This window comes from Primulina tabacum, chromosome 14, assembly GCF_025594145.1.
Source record: "Primulina tabacum isolate GXHZ01 chromosome 14, ASM2559414v2, whole genome shotgun sequence".
Classification (NCBI taxonomy): domain Eukaryota; kingdom Viridiplantae; phylum Streptophyta; class Magnoliopsida; order Lamiales; family Gesneriaceae; genus Primulina; species Primulina tabacum.
The window spans coordinates 8,268,323-8,284,204 of NC_134563.1; the positions used below are offsets into that span (position 1 = coordinate 8,268,323).

Sequence of the window (15,882 nt, forward strand, 5' to 3'; positions counted from 1 at the left end):
TGGATATCTAGCGTTCAAGAAATTGTCTTAACAACTTTAAAAACTGTCAAGGACAACTCGTTTTTTTTAGCAAATATTTTAAAAGAGTTTATTTATCATCTCTAAACTCTATTTCGATCCCAACTTCCGCAAGAATACAAAAAGTTTGGTTTGTTTTAATTTTGTTCTTTACTTGATGTCTTTAAAGAAGTATTGATCTAGTCCTCTCGATATTTTGATTTCATTAATTTGGTAGATTTCCTGTCTTCTAAATGGTTTTTTTTTTTTTAAAAAGAAAAAAATCATATATAAGTTTTCTTGTCTCATATAACAAAAACTCCCCTATAAATTCCCTCCACTCTTCACACAAACTCACCCACAAAATAAGCTTAGAAAAAGAAAACACTTTTCAAGATTCAAGCAATGGATCTTTTGGCTCATGAAAACTCCCCAAACTTCCACTTGGCAATGCAAACCAACTTAACACCATTTGATCATCACTTCAACAAATTCTTAACCCGCTTCCAGAATCATCAAACGTCTCTCCTGATGCAAGAACTCGTCCCGAACTCTTCATCCGTCAGCAATAAATCAACCTCTGATGATGCTGATGAAAACCAGTTCAGCAGCAGCAGCAGCATCATCTTTGATGAAAGAAAGAGGAGAAGAATGATATCGAATAGGGAATCCGCCAGACGATCAAGAATGCGCAAACAGCGGCACCTCGACGAACTTTGGTCCCAAATTCTTCTCCTCAGAACCGAAAATAACAATCTTATGGATAAATTGAACCTTGTGTCTGAAAGTCATGATAGAGTTCTTCAAGAAAATGTGAAGCTAAAGGAGGAAGCTATGGATCTTCGAGAAATCGTGACCGAACTACAAATTTGCAATTCTTACTCCATTTTCAGAGATCTTGAAGACATCCCATTGTAACACAGCCCACGACCTAAATGAATATTGCTGCAAAGAGTTAAGCCCGTGAGGCCAGCAGCCCTATGTACCTTCTTTCGTATCAGTTCTTTTTTAATTTCATGTCAACCATTGTTTTCTTTGAGTTTAATTCACTCTATCCCGCAAGAATCAATCACCATTAATTTGTGGCCTTTGGAAGAAGAATATCAAATAGGCAATAGTGAAACTAAGCCCGCAGCAAGATTGACAGGACTGAACCAAATTAAAACATAGTCGAACGGTACCAAAACAATGAGAACGTGCGTCACATCCATTGTTTCTTCCAACAAATCAATCTCCACGACCACTGGGTAGGAAGGAATAAGGCCAAAGGACCAACGACAGCGTTGGAAAATAGTCAAATATCAGGATGAGGGAATCAGAGCGAACTTTCACGCCCCATAGGCCCCGTTTACATTTACACTACAAATCGAGCAGCTCTTTGAATATCCATTAGCAAGAAACAAAGGGACAAATGGTGGTGGATATATATTGTGGCGATAGTGGATTGATCGTACATAATTCCAGAAGCTACCGTAACAAGAGTAACACTTGAAAAAGCAGCGCACTATACCTACTGTTTCCACTTTTCTTGGTGAGCTAAGCAATACTACGCATGCTCGCACAAGCACGATTACATCAACTACTTCGTATTCGTTATTGCTCAGCATTATAACACTTTTTACAAATAAATTCAAACAACTCTCACAACTCGCCGTCGATTTTATTTACTAATCCAGACTTCCAGAGTCCACATGTATCTCAATGTCACTGAGTCGTGTTTCGTACTAATGCTGTTACGTTAAATGAAACCAAGATCATCTTATCCTACTTTAAAAGAAGAAAGGATGAATTAGTTCATTGACTTGTGTTTGTTTTCTCGGGCAAAAGACTAACCTAAATTATCACTCGATCGGTACAATATATGGCTACGATGATTTGACTATGTTTTGGTTAATTGAACCACATAGGATGTATCCAAATCCAAATCCAAACCCAAACCCAAACTGAGAGTCGAGTCATTTCCTAGATATAAAGAAATCTAAGTTGCAAACCGAATAAACTGAATTCTTTTTCGAGGGAATTGAATGGAACGATACAAACTAAATATTTCCAGTTATAAAAAAAATGCCCAAATGTTTCCCATTGAAAAAGAATCCACTTATGACTCCATAATTTCAAATTCACACGTATGTTCTATGTGAATATTAAAAAAAAAAGAAAAAAAAAAGAGTCCTCTTTGTAAAATGAATTCCATTAAATTCGGTGTAATTTTTAGCATAAGGTATTATTAAAATTCGCAATTTGACGTAGTAAAATCATCAAAAAAAGATTAAAAAATCAAATATCTTCAAATGAATAATAGTATGAAGCATGATAGCTATCTCATGTTAAGCCAACGACCCAATCTAATATAAGAAGTTATTTAAATTATATTTTACAAATATGACCATTTTTTCAAATTTTATTAAACTGTCTAGAGGAGATTTTGTATGTTTAGGAGAATAAAATAAAATACAAATTATTATTTTTTTGACAGAAAAACTTGTAATTTTATTCAAATTGGAATAAGATCCTCGATTACAAGCTTTACTAACCAAATAGGAAACTCTCTACAAATCCACACGAAAGGTGAGGGAGAGGAAATAGAAAAAGAGGCTAACGAGTGCGCAACACTATTTGCAGTGCGCAAGACATGTTCTAATTTTAAATGGGCATGAGAAGCCAATAAATTCCTAATCTTTGTTGCAAAGGCCCCAGTGTATCCATAGTCCTCTTCTGGACTAGTGACTGCTTGCACTGCCATCAGAGAATCCGATGTAATCTGGTTAATCCTTAAATGTTGAGTCTGAGTCATTTGAAAGCCTTCCTCAATTGCAATAAGTTCAGCGGCTACTATAGATGGTGGTTTAGTAATTTTCTTCCCAAAGGCTAGCAGTGGCCGGCCCTCGTGATTTCGCACAACACCGCCGATTGCAAATCGATTGGAATTGACATTATAAGCTGCATCAACGTCCAATCACAAATGGTTGATTGGTGGTGCTATCCATCGACTCGGTGATGATATATGTTCTCTACTGCTGGCTAACGTTAGTATTGATGTTCTCGCCTCTTGGTAGCCGCAAAGCATGGTCTCGCACCATTCAGCATTAATCTCCTTCTTCTTAGAATCATTGTTATGAACTGCTCTAAGTCTCTCCATCCATACTGCAAAATTTCTTGTAGCGAAGAATTCGAAATCCTTTCTGTTAAGTTTGCTCTTTATCCATAATGTAATATCAAACACCTCCATCATTCGTACACTCTTTAGAAATGACCAGTACCTAGTGTCTTTCCAGCAACTTTTGATCGCTGGACATGAGAACAACGCGTGACTGGTTGAATCATAAGCAAAGTGGCATAATGGACACGCTCCAGTGGTAGGGACATGATGTACCAGCAGATTACCTGATGTAGGAATTATATTATGCAAAACCCGCCACCAAAAGATACAGACCTTAGGGGGTATCGAAAGAGACCACAAGAATTGCCACCAACTTTTTAAGTGCACTTCAGAGCTATTCACAGGTGGATCATAGAGTCCAATTGCCGACTTGTACCCCTCTCTCACCGAATATTTACCCTTTGGATCGAAAAACAAAAATCTAGAGTCCTCTTGTGTCGATGCAGATAGATTGATGGATAGGATTTTTGATGCAACATGAGAGGGGAAGAGCTCGTTGACCAGCTGTTCATTCCATTCTCCATTCCTAATAAGAGTGTTCACCATGGAAAAATTTTGGGGGATAGGGGAGTTATTTTGATATACTCCTTTCCCCGGGATCCAACAGTCTGCAAATGTTGCAATTTTCTGTCCGTTTCCTATTTTCCAGTATAGCCCTTTCTCCAGCAAAGGGCGACTCCATAAAAGGGATCTCCATATATACGATGGGTTGCTACCAAGAGCGGCCTTCATGATGTCTTGATGTGTGTAGTATCTAACTTTGAGTATTCTTGCAACCAGTGAATCAGGATTAATAATAATTCTCCAAAATTGTTTTGCTAGAAGAGCCATGTTGAAAGTCTCAAGGTGACGAAATCCCATTCCTCCCAGGCATTAGGCTGACATAGTGTTTTCCAAGATTTCCAGTGCATCCCTCTCTTTTCGTCATCTCCTCCCCACCAGAAATTTGAGCACTCTTTTTCTATTTCTTTGCATATAGATTTTGGGATGCGAAAGCATGACATTGCATAGGTTGGAATTGACTGGATCACATATTTTATCAATGTCTCTTTTCCTCCTGCTGAGAACGTCTTTTTTCCCCATCCTTTCATACGCTTGACAACCCTTTCCACTAGGTATCGAAACTGAAGTGTCTTATTCCAAGCTGAAAATACTGGCAAGCCCAGATACACCTCATGACCCTGCACCACCGGGATGGCAAGCATAGTTTTAATAGAATCCATGACACTTGAATTGGTGTTCAAGCAATTTTGAATCCCTGCACAGCTTTTCTGAGTTGCTTGAAAAATCATGAGACTGTCATCTGCAAAGAAGAGGTGAGTAATCGAAGGGCAAGCTGAAGCAATTCGAACCCCTTTGATAAGATTTCGAGCTTCATAAGAGAGGATCGCCGAAGATAAACCATGAGCACATAAAACAAATAAATAGGGGGAAAGTGGATCACCCTGTCGTAGGCCTCTTTGGGGTGTGATACTACCAGTAACCTCACCATTCACACAAAAAGAGTATTTAACTGACCGGACACATAGCATCACTTTCTCCACCCAGATGGGTGAGAACCCCAGTTGAAGCATAATACCCTCCAGAAAACTCCATTCTACACGGTCATAGGCCTTGCTCATGTCAAGTTTTAAAGATGCATAGCCTTTTTTTCCACCTTTTCTATTTCGAATCCAGTGAAGAGTCTCAAAACCCAAAATAATATTGTCTGATATGAGACGATCTTGGACGAATGCACTCTGATACTCATTGATAGTTTGATTTAAGATCGGACATAGCCTGTTCGTTAGAACACGAGCAACAATTTTGTAGCAGACATTACAGAGACTTATAGGGCGAAAATCCTTCATACACATGGGCGATTTAATTTTCGGGATCAGAGTAACTATAGTCTCGTTCCATTCATCAATGGGTTTCCCATCATTTAGAATCTGTTGAACAGCTTCTATTACCTCATCTCCTACTATATCCCAGAATTTCTTAAAGAAAAGGACAGACATACCGTCACTTCCTGGAGCCTTATCAGGGTGCATGTCAAACAAAGCTCTTTTAATTTCTATGGCTGAAAAAGGAGCACACAATATTGAGTTCATGTGTTCATCGATTTTTGGCTCAACACAATCCGTAATTAAACTTCTGTCTTCCTCTATTGGGTTATTGGATTCGAATAGGTTGCTGAAATAGCTTTGAATAATCTCTAACATTTGGCTTTTCTCGGTACACCAATCTCCATGTGAAGAGACCAGTCCATGGATGAAGTTCCTGTCCCTTCGAATTGAAGCACATGCATGGAAGTATTTTGAGTTCCTATAACCATGTGCCAACCAATTAGCTCGGCTCCGCTGCTTCCAATACATCTCTTCTTTAGTTGCAAGATTCTTTACTTTCTTCTCTAGGCAGCCTATTTGATTCACATTTTGCTCCCATAGTTCTTGTGTTTTCAAATTTTCAAGCTTCTTCCTTTTGCTTTTCAGCTGCCGAGGAAGGCTTTAAAATCTGTTTTCTGCCCATTGGTGAAGGGTTGTTTTACACCTCAAAATACGATCTTTCAATGATATGGAGGAATCAGATTTTATCCATCCTTTTTCAACCATTTCTTTACATTCTGGCTCTGTCATCCAATGAGATTCGAATCGAAGCACATGACCCCGCTGCACCGGTAGTTCCTGCATCTTGCCCATAACAAGCAAGATTGGTCTATGGTCCGAGTGGAAAAACTCCAAAGATTGAGCTTGTGCAGCTGGATACATAAGTCTCCACTCAAGAGTTGCTGTGTACCGGTTTAGTCTTTCAAATATGATATTACTCAAAGATCGACGGTTAACCCATGTAAAAAATTCACCTCCCCCATGAAGATCCTGTAATAGACAATCATCAAGTGTGTCCCGAAATGCTCTGGTCTGATTAGGTGACTGTATATTACCCCCATTTTTTCACTGTCATAGCATATTTCATTAAAGTCGCCGCCCACTAGCCATGGCAGCCCTTTAAGTTCCGTCAGTCTGCTTAGGCGTCTTAAGAGAGCCCAAGATGCATGTCTGTAGTGCGTTTCTGGATGACCGTAGAAGCCAGTAAATCTCCATCGTTTTTCCTCATGTTGTATCACACAATCAATGTGTCCCAATGTGTACGAATGCACCTTAACCACAAATGGTTCCTTCCAAAGAAGTATCAAACCCCCACTTCGACCCACACAATTAACAACAAACATTCCTGAGTATCCCAGTACCTCCTTCCACCATCTACAGTTCAACCCCCTCAATTTCGTTTCGCATAAGAAAAGGAATAAAATACAAATTATTAGATTCACTTAGAGCGTATGAATTTGTAATTTCAAAGATAAGGTCATATGTGCTGCTGTTTTTAAAAACATATGGGGTTCAATGCTGATTAATATTCTACAGACGATTTTACAAAACTTTGACTTTTCACTGAGGTTGAATTAAATTAGCCAAAAAAAATTATGATTGAAAATACAAAAAATAACCAAATTTATCATATAATTCGTCACGTTTTCTGTTTTCTTTATATAATTTATCAAAATTGAGTCTTAATAATAAAATTTTGTTTCTTTTTATTGATTTTTAGTCCTATTTTTCCAGAACGCTGATGTAGTCTGACAACTTGTCATTTTTCTGTTGTCATATCAACACTCTGACGAAATAGAAGTTAACATAAAGCAACCTTGCAGGACTAAGATTATGTGTGTGTGATTATATTATATATATTGAAAAAGTGTGAACTAGATAAAGTTTTTCATTATGAATTTTCAACTTTGTCATTTGGTTTGTATATTTCAAAAGTTGGTAAAAATAAGTTTACGACGGGTTAAATGTGTAAAAACAAGTAAAACTCTAAATAAGAGTCCTTGTAAAACTGTAACGCTACAATAATAATAATAATTATTATTATAGTAATAATAATAATAAATATATTGTAATAATCAAGTCTATTCAATTAATTATTAATTTATCCTAAAAGTGTGGATATTAGGCAAAGTTTTTATTATGAATTTTCAATTTTTCATTCGTTTGTATATATTTCAAAAAGTTGGTGAAAAATAAATGGAAATATTTTGGTAAAAATATTATTATGGTAACACGAACCAGTAAAACTCAAAAGAAGAGTTCGTGTGAATTATAAAAAAAACGTTGGAGAAGGCCTGTGGGTTTAGATCATAGAATCAACATAGATTAAAAGTTTAAAAACTGTTAAAGCACACTATAAATATAATCTATAATCTTTTGTATCTTATGTATAGGATAAGATGAAATGTTTAGAAGGAGAGTGTTGAATAAACACTAAACAATTTTGGTTAATTTAGCTGGTTTGACAATTAATTTTTATATATTGTCGAGTGTCGATGTCAACTGACTAACAAATAAGTGCAGAAAAAAGCCAAACTAACATATTAGAACAAATCACAAAGAAGGTTGTTTAATTAAGTTGAAAGGTAAACTGGAAGTGGTAAGTGGACATATATGTTTCTGGATGTTCAGATACACAAATTCTTACATCGCCCCTTTTTCTGTTCGGAAAGCTCACATAGAAGACTTTAGATTATACAAGTGATTTGCAAAATCTCAATTCAATTTAGACTTCAACACTGTCAAACTAAAATTCAAAAGTAATAATTACAATATTATCTTAGAACTTAATGATCTTTAAATGATTAGATACAATATTCTTTGAATGTGTTCTAAACTGATTGAGTTTTGTTAAGATGAAAGCTTGAATATTTGATCATTTTCAATAGTTGGAATCACCTTTCTTCTGCTGAATTTCTTCTTTATATATAGTTTCTGTTGGTCTGTGTCCGTTGGCTTTCTTTTTAGTCCGTGTCAACATATTTCTGACAAACGTACGTTGTGACGATTAGCTTTGTATCGTACACTGTTGTGTTCCGTTTTGTCTGCTGTGTAGAATGATTATGGTAAACTGAACTGTGGGTAAACTGGAATATTTGAAACTGAGTGAGGAAAACTGATAATCTGATAGAAGCTACTTCAGTTTGGGACCGTATCAATTGAAACATCCACTACTCGTTTTTCTTTAAAATGTACCAGAATTTTTTTTTCTTTCTTTCCTAAGCTTTCGACCAAAAATAAATATACATAGATATATTTTTAAAATAATTTTGCACCATTTAAAATAAACCAATCAACCTATTATTTAAAAATCCAAAAGAACATAATTCAAAACATGAAATTGTAAACGTCAACCAAACCTAAATTTAGCATTCTTCAAAATAAAGTACAAACATCTTAATCCCTCAAAATCTCTCAAAGGCATCATAAGTCATAAAATGTTTAAAGTAAACTTAAATCATAAATATAATTACGAAACCTAGCAAATGTCCTCGGGTTATGTGCATCATCAGTCCAACTAGTTCAGGGCACTGCCAGGGTGTCTAACATTTTTTCTGTGTAAAATGATTATTTTGCCCTTGAAACCCTTAGTTTTTCAATTTATCCTTAGACCTTAAAACGACGACCTGAATCCATCCAAACTTAACATAACACTTTAAAATACATCCATAAAATTTTTTTAGACGTAAAATTACGTTCCTCGAATAATTTCCCAATTCGCTTTAATAGCTTAATCGTATATCTCGATTTAATCCGAATCGACTCGAAACTTAACCAAAGTTGAACCATAGCTTTATTAACACCTAACCATACCTTATACAACCCAAATCAAGCCAATTAAATCCCTTGAACAAGCCTAGACCAACCGATGAATTTCTGCCCTATCTTATTAGAAAACTTAGCTTGCACCAACCATTAGTTCCTTCGACCCTAGCCCATGGCCGACCCAACCAGAACCTAGCTGACCATCCTAGGACCATGACTGAACCCTTGGGACCCTGCTGGACTGAACTTAACAAGCTATACTCATGCAACCCTCAAACCGTGACCTAACCTTGCGCGACTCCCCCATAATAGCGTTTCAGCCCTAGCCTTCGAACCAGCCCTTATGCGATCATCCTAGGACCTTGATTAGCCTCTCTTAGGACCCTTAAACAAGTCCCTACAGCAGCTAAGAGTCGTGCCCTCCTAGGAAGCCAAGTTCGAAACCCTAGTCCCATGCAAACCCAATTTTCGTTCATCATGTCACCCCATTTTGTCCAGCCCTTAAACATATAAGGACCGTTAACATGTGGAAAAACATCCCTTCTAGTAACCCTACCATGACAGCCCCTTTCTGCATCATAAACAAGAGTTTTAAAACATGAAAACTCTAGTTTTGTTCATGTTATGCTTTAAAAACGAAAAGATACAAAGTGTATCATATTTTTCATGCAATCATATAGCAAAACATATAATATGGTGTGAAAGATGAAAAAATACACCTATAGGGGTGGGGCCCCCACCATGATATATATAATACTTATGTATTATAAGATTAAGGCGTGCTTTTGCGTTTATTACGCACGAAAAACGACTTGCAATGCAAGAGATGTTGACAGAGAGGGAACTCGCTGAATTTTCTTCCCAAAACTCACATGATTTCTCCTTGGAAAGTGCTGGTGTGTGTGTGGCTCGGCTAATGGGAGAGTCCTAGTAGGTTTCTAGGTGAGTGGCGTGTATTATTGTGTGTATAGGTTAGGGTTTTGAAGGCTTTTAATTGATATAAATACTTTTGTAGCAAGCTAGGCCCAATAACCTAGTATAATAGGCCCATTAAACCCATTGGATGGTAATTAAAATATTTTTTTTAGGTTGTTTTTCGAAAATATTAACTGAACCTCCAAAAAGTCCCTATTTTCGTCAAAAACTGATTACCGGTTTAAAATACGACTCGGCGCGTAAAAACACCTCAAAAGTTGTCATTTTCGAAAAAGTCATATAACTTATACCATATATTAAATAATTAAAAATAATCATTTAATAAAAATATTTTTCCTTTATGGGCCCCCGTCTTCGCTCCTCGATCGCGTCTCGAATAACATTAAAAATACAGTTTTATGCATTCTAGTAATATATTCAACTAAACATGAAATCATGACTTAAACATGCTGTAAGGTCCAAAATTAAGACGACTGTAATCCAACTGCATGCAAATCTAGGAAATATGAAAAAATGAGTAATTAACTGCTTTTAATTGCTATTTGATTATGTGACATGTATGCTTATATGTTAAATGAGATTTTTATTGTCATCATGTATAAAATGGTATTTTTAAGGAATGTTCAAGTGACGATCGAGGAACGGAGACCGAGGGCTGTAAATGTAAAATGTTTTTATTAAATAATTATTTTTAATTATTTAAAATATGGTTGATGCTTTTTAGTATTTTTGAAAATAAGGGGTTTTTAGGTGAATTTATACGCCGGGACGTAATTTTTATCGGTATCGGTTTTTCAACAAAAATATGAGCTTTTTGGTAACCCGGCTAATAAATTCACATATTTAATTAAACAAAAACCTTGTTGATATTTTATTAAATATTAATTAAAATTAATGGGCTTAATTTAGAGGCTTAATAGGCCTAAAAGCCTTGAGGGTGATTAATTAATATTTAAAGTATTATTTTAGTCAAAACCCTACACTTTGTGCAAAAGAAAAATCAGCCACTCACTTTCAAAATCTGAAAACACTCTCTCAATCACTCTCCACACACACGGCACTTCACACAAAATTTTGAAGAGTAATTCGAAGGGTTTCAAGGGACTTCAAGCCAAGGTTTCGATCCGTTCTTCGTCGTCAACGTTATTTCGTGCGTATAAAACGCAAAGGCACGCCATATATCTCATTTTCTCATCCATCATATCATATTAATGTTTTAATTATTGGATGCATGAAGAATATGTCGTATTTTCAAGAATTTTTGAGTTATGGCACTTTCAAGTTTCGAATTCATGACTTTTTGATGCATTAAATTGTTCATGCATGTTAAGGGGCTGCCATGATGTCAAGTCATATTTATACTGAGATTTTATGTAATTTAGAACCACACACAACTCACCAAACTCACCTCGGTGTCAAGCAAAACAAGCAGAAAATCGAGAAGTTGCTATTAAGGGGTTTTGGGGCGATCGGGTTCATGGTTAAGGGGGTTGGTTTGGTCTTGGCTTGGGCTAAGGTCCGGTCAGGGTCTGTCATGGGTCAGGGGGAGAGTCATAGCCATGCTAGGACTCGGTCTGGAAGGGCAAGGAGGAGTCCTTGCAAGCAAGGACTCCTACCCGAGAAGTTGCACAATTCTGTGCAGGCTTCGTGCGACTGGTAAGGGAGTAGGGGCTCGGTCCAGGGCTTAGGGGCTGGGCTAGGACGAGTCTTTAGAGTCTCAGGAAGGTGTGAGGGCAAGTGGTTCGGGGCCTGGTCTCGCTGGCTAGGACCTGGAAGCGAAAGGGAGAGTCCTACCACCTTAAGGAGTTCTTGGCCAGAATAAGGGTGCCTTGGGGTGGCTCGTTTTTGGATTTCGGATGGGTTTCTTAGTGGTTTAAGGGTCCAGTAGGGTACGTTAGGTGTCAAATTAGGGTTTTTAACTAAGAAAATTGGAAAACGGCTCACCGGGGTCGAGTCGTGGTTCATAAGGGCTAAAATAATATAAAAAGACTAAATTTAGAATTTACGAATATATTAAAGTTTGGGATTTTTCGGGATTAAAACACCGTCAAAACAATTAATTAAAGATAAATGAAAAAGGTCTAATATTTAAGCCAAATAAAATTATGAAAAAAATTCATGTAAACTTAAATAATTATTTGGGACATATTAGAGTGAAGAAATCAAGAAAAAAAAGTCAAAAACGTAAAATTGCGAGGCCAGGGGTAAAACAGTCTTTTTACACATAAAAAAAATTTAGTAAAGGTCATGGGAGTACCCTAAATGCTATTTTTATGATATCATGACTATTTTTGAATGTTTATGAAATGTTCATGATTAAATTATGATTTTTAAATGTCCATGGGATTTTTATGAATTAAGGAAGACATTTAAAAGACATGTTGCATGCTTGGTTTCAAAAACAAAAATATTGTGTTATGCATGATTTTATAAAGTGATGAGAACGTAAATGTCGAAGGAAGTGAAGTAATTGTGACTAATTCGTTAATGTTGGAGATGTCGTGAGGGTGACGGTCCCAGTGGGAGCCCGACGATCGTATTTTCATCATTACGAATATGTGGCAACGGTTTTGTGGTAACGGTAAGAATGAGAATATCGTGAGGGAAAAAGGCCCCAGAGGGAACCCATTTATGGGAAAAGGCCCCCGAGGAGAACCCCGACGATCGTATTTCTATTCGATCAGGATAGGCCAGGGCCAGTTGACCGGTGAAAGTGTTGCTGGTGTCCCCCGCCGCCCAGTAATGCGGTTTCATGTAGATGGATCCATCGATTTTTCATGTTCATGTCATGTCAGAAAAGTCACAATTTACGATCTGAATTCAACAAAGGAAAAAGAAAAGGAAAATGAAAATGTTCATGATCATGTTAAAGGTTTATGTCATGTTGAGAAAAAAGGAAAAATGGTTAAGGTTTATGTGATGCATGTCATGAAAATGTTTATGCTTAAAGTTGATGCATCATTATGAAAATGTTTCTATTTAAAGTTTATGCATCATGAAAATATTTATGAAAATGGTCATGTTTGAAGTTTATGCATCTTCATGAAAACGATATTTTAAGTACAAGTATTTTTCACTGTTATATGTTGACTGTATTACGTATTATTTGTTATTAAGATTATGGTGTGTTGAGTCTTTAGACTCACTAGGTGTGATGGATGCAGGTGAGGTTGAGGGAGGTCTTGACGGATGATTTGACTGGACTGATGGCGCTCACAACCCGAGGACCAGCGCTTCTATTTTTTTCGCATTTACGATTTATGGTTAATGATTTATGTTAAAGATTTTAAGACTATTTATTTATTGTTTTTTAGGTTTGGTAAAATATGCGACGATTTCATTTTATGACTATTTCGCTTGATTTTTAAAATGCTAGTTGGATGATGTTTTATTTTAAAGGGTAAAATAAAAATATTTTCATGAGGTTTATGTATATGGCCGAAAATTGAGTGTTTAAAAAAAAATTCTAGTACTTTTAAAGCAATATAAAGGGCAGACGTTTCAGTTGGTATCAGAGCAAAGGTCCTGTAAAGGGTTGTGCCACCATCAGCGCCGGAAAGATCAGTCGTCAAGCCTCAAAGTTGTAAGTTTTTACATGCTTTATATGATTCAGTATGATGTTACCTGCATGACTTCATGAATATTATGCTTATTATACATGTTTACGAACTTTTTAAGTATTTATGCTTTGCATGCTTAAATTGCTTTATGGGATAGGATATGTCGCATGATTAGAGAACTTAGATTTAAATGCATGTTGGTTACGTTAGAATTTGGAAAACGTTCAGATAAAATGCCTCCTAGACGTGCTGCCGTTATTGAGAATCAGGCAGAGAACAGCGTGAATCACCAAAGGAATAATCAAGAAAATGCACCACCACCACCACCACCAGATGCTGCTACTCGTGCTCTTGAGGGGATGGCTCGTCTCTTCGAGCAGCAGATACAACAACAGCAATTACAGCAGCAACAACTACAGCAGCAGTTACAGCAGATGCAGCAGGCACCTAGGCCACAACATGATATATATGATCAGTTCCGGAGGCTAGGGCCGAAGGAATTTTCTGGCACTACCGATCCCTTTGCTGCTGAAAGTTGGATCCGTTCACTTGAGGTACACTTTCGATACCTGGATATGGGAGATGCGGATCGTGTGATGTGTACCACTTATCTGTTTAGGGATGACGCTTCCTTGTGGTGGGAAGGAGCCGAGCATGGTGTAGACCTTGCTACACTCACTTGGGCTCAATTCAAGACAAAATTCTATGAGAAATACTTTGCTGCTGATGTCAGAGGCCAAATAAAGAGGGAATTTATGACTCTCCAGTCAGGGAGAGGTATCTGTTGCTGACTTCGTGAAGAAATTTGATAGGGGTTGTCACTTTGTACCCCTTATTGCTAGGGATGCGGAAGAAAAGCTTAGACATTTCATGGATGGCCTTCGACCTACCATTCGAGATAAGGTTAGGATGATGCGTCCTGTGGATCATGCTACAGCAGTTACCTATGCAAGAAAGATGGTAGCATGCGTCTTTGCATTGATTATCGTGAGCTTAATAGGGTCACTATCAAAAATAAGTATCCACTGCCAAGAATTGAAGATTTATTTGATCAGTTTCAAGGAGCATCCGTATTTTCTAAGATTGATCTGCGATCTGGATACCATCAATTGAAAGTAAAAGAGTCAGATGTCCACAAGACGGCATTTCTCACGAGATATGGGCACTATGAGTTTATGGTTATGCCATTCGGGTTGACTAATGCTCCAGCGATCTTCATGGGTCTCATGAATCGCGTATTTCAGCCGTATCTGGATCAGTTTATTATTGTCTTCATTGATGACATATTGATCTATTCCAAGAGCAGAGAGGAGCATAGCCATCGCTTGAGGATCGCACAGCAGGTACTGCAAGACAGAAAGCTATATGCAAAGTTCAGTAAGTGCAAGTTTTGGCTTGATAGAGTTGCGTTCTTAGGCCACATCATTTCCAGTAGTGAAGTAGAAGTTGATCCAAGCAAAGTTGAGGCAGTGAAAGAATGGCCAGTACCGAAAAGTGTTACCGAGATTCGCAGTTTCTTGGGACTAGCTGGCTACTATCGCAAGTTTATTCAGGGGTTCTCATCTATAGCGGTACCTATGACCGCCTTGACAAAGAAAAATGCAAAGTTTATTTGGGGACTCGAGTGTCAAGACAGTTTTGACAAGTTGAAGCAAGCCTTGATATCCGCACAAGTGTTATCTATGCCATCGAGGCAAGGGGAGTATGTTCTTTATACCGACACTTCTAAACTTGGTTTGGGCGCAGTTCTGATGCAAAATGACCGAGTTAACATCTATGCGTCGAGCCAGCTGAAAATTCATGAAAAGAACTACCCTACTCATGATCTCGAGCTTGCAGCAGTAGTCTTTGCACTAAAAATTTGGAGACACTACCTCTATGGGGAGAAGTGCAAGATATTCACCGATCATAAAAGTCTGAAATACTTCTTCACCCAAAAAGAGTTGAATATGAGACAGCGCAGATGGCTTGAGTTAGTGAAGGACTATGATTGTGACATTAGCTATCATCCGGGAAAAGCTAATGTAGTGGCAGACGCGTTGAGCAGAAAGGCAGCAGTTATCACTCAATTATCACTCCAAAAACCGTTACAGTCCGAAATACAGCGGTTTGAGCTTATAGTGTATACTAGGGCCGAGGCCCCAAATCTTGCCACATTATCAGTCCAGACGACTTTGAGAGATAGAATTCGGGATGGACAGTCCACTGATGAGCAGTTGCAAAAGTGGAGAGCTAGAGATGAAGCCAAGGGCCGGAATCTATATTCAGTAATGGATGGTTTAGTTCGTTATCGAGACCGTCTATGGGTTCCTAGCGACGATTCCTTGAGAGATCTTATTATGAAAGAAGCCCATGACACATCTTACTCCATCCATCCGGGTAGTACGATGATGTACAAAAATTTGCAGTTGTTATATTGGTGGCCAGGCATGAAGAGGGACATTCTGAGATTTGTAACAGAGTGTTTGACTTGTCAACAAGTTAAAGCAGAGCACCAAATACCAGTGGGAAAACTTAAGCCACTCCCTATCCCCGAGTGGAAATGGGAAAAATGTCACCATGGACTTTGTTGTAGGATTGCCAAAGACAGTTAAAG

The 15,882-nt window shown here is 37.6% G+C and overlaps 2 protein-coding genes across 2 annotated transcripts; one reads left to right on the forward strand and one right to left on the reverse strand.

The window, feature by feature from the left end:
- The first annotated feature begins 402 nt into the window (after nucleotides 1-402).
- On the forward strand, nucleotides 403-915 carry LOC142523755 (basic leucine zipper 43-like). The gene has a single exon (XM_075627486.1). The coding sequence runs from the start codon at nucleotides 403-405 to the stop codon at nucleotides 913-915; it is 513 nt and encodes a 170-aa protein (XP_075483601.1).
- Nucleotides 916-2,491: 1,576 nt separating this feature from the next.
- On the reverse strand, nucleotides 2,492-3,889 carry LOC142523756 (uncharacterized). Its single transcript, XM_075627488.1, has 2 exons — nucleotides 3,013-3,889; nucleotides 2,492-2,937 (listed from the first exon to the last, which is right to left on the reverse strand). The coding sequence occupies exons 1-2, from the start codon at nucleotides 3,887-3,889 to the stop codon at nucleotides 2,492-2,494; spliced, it is 1,323 nt and encodes a 440-aa protein (XP_075483603.1).
- Nucleotides 3,890-15,882: the final 11,993 nt, after the last annotated feature.

Bases quoted from the DNA above. Each gene is read 5' to 3' on its own strand.
- LOC142523755 (XM_075627486.1), top strand. From the start codon at position 403: ATGGATCTTTTGGCTCATGAAAACTCCCCAAACTTCCACTTGGCAATG.
- LOC142523756 (XM_075627488.1), bottom strand. From the start codon at position 3,889: ATGAAGGCCGCTCTTGGTAGCAACCCATCGTATATATGGAGATCCCTT. The intron at 2,938-3,012 runs GTAGAGAACATA...ACGTTGATGCAG, and splicing joins AATACTAACGTTAGCCAGCA to CTTATAATGTCAATTCCAAT.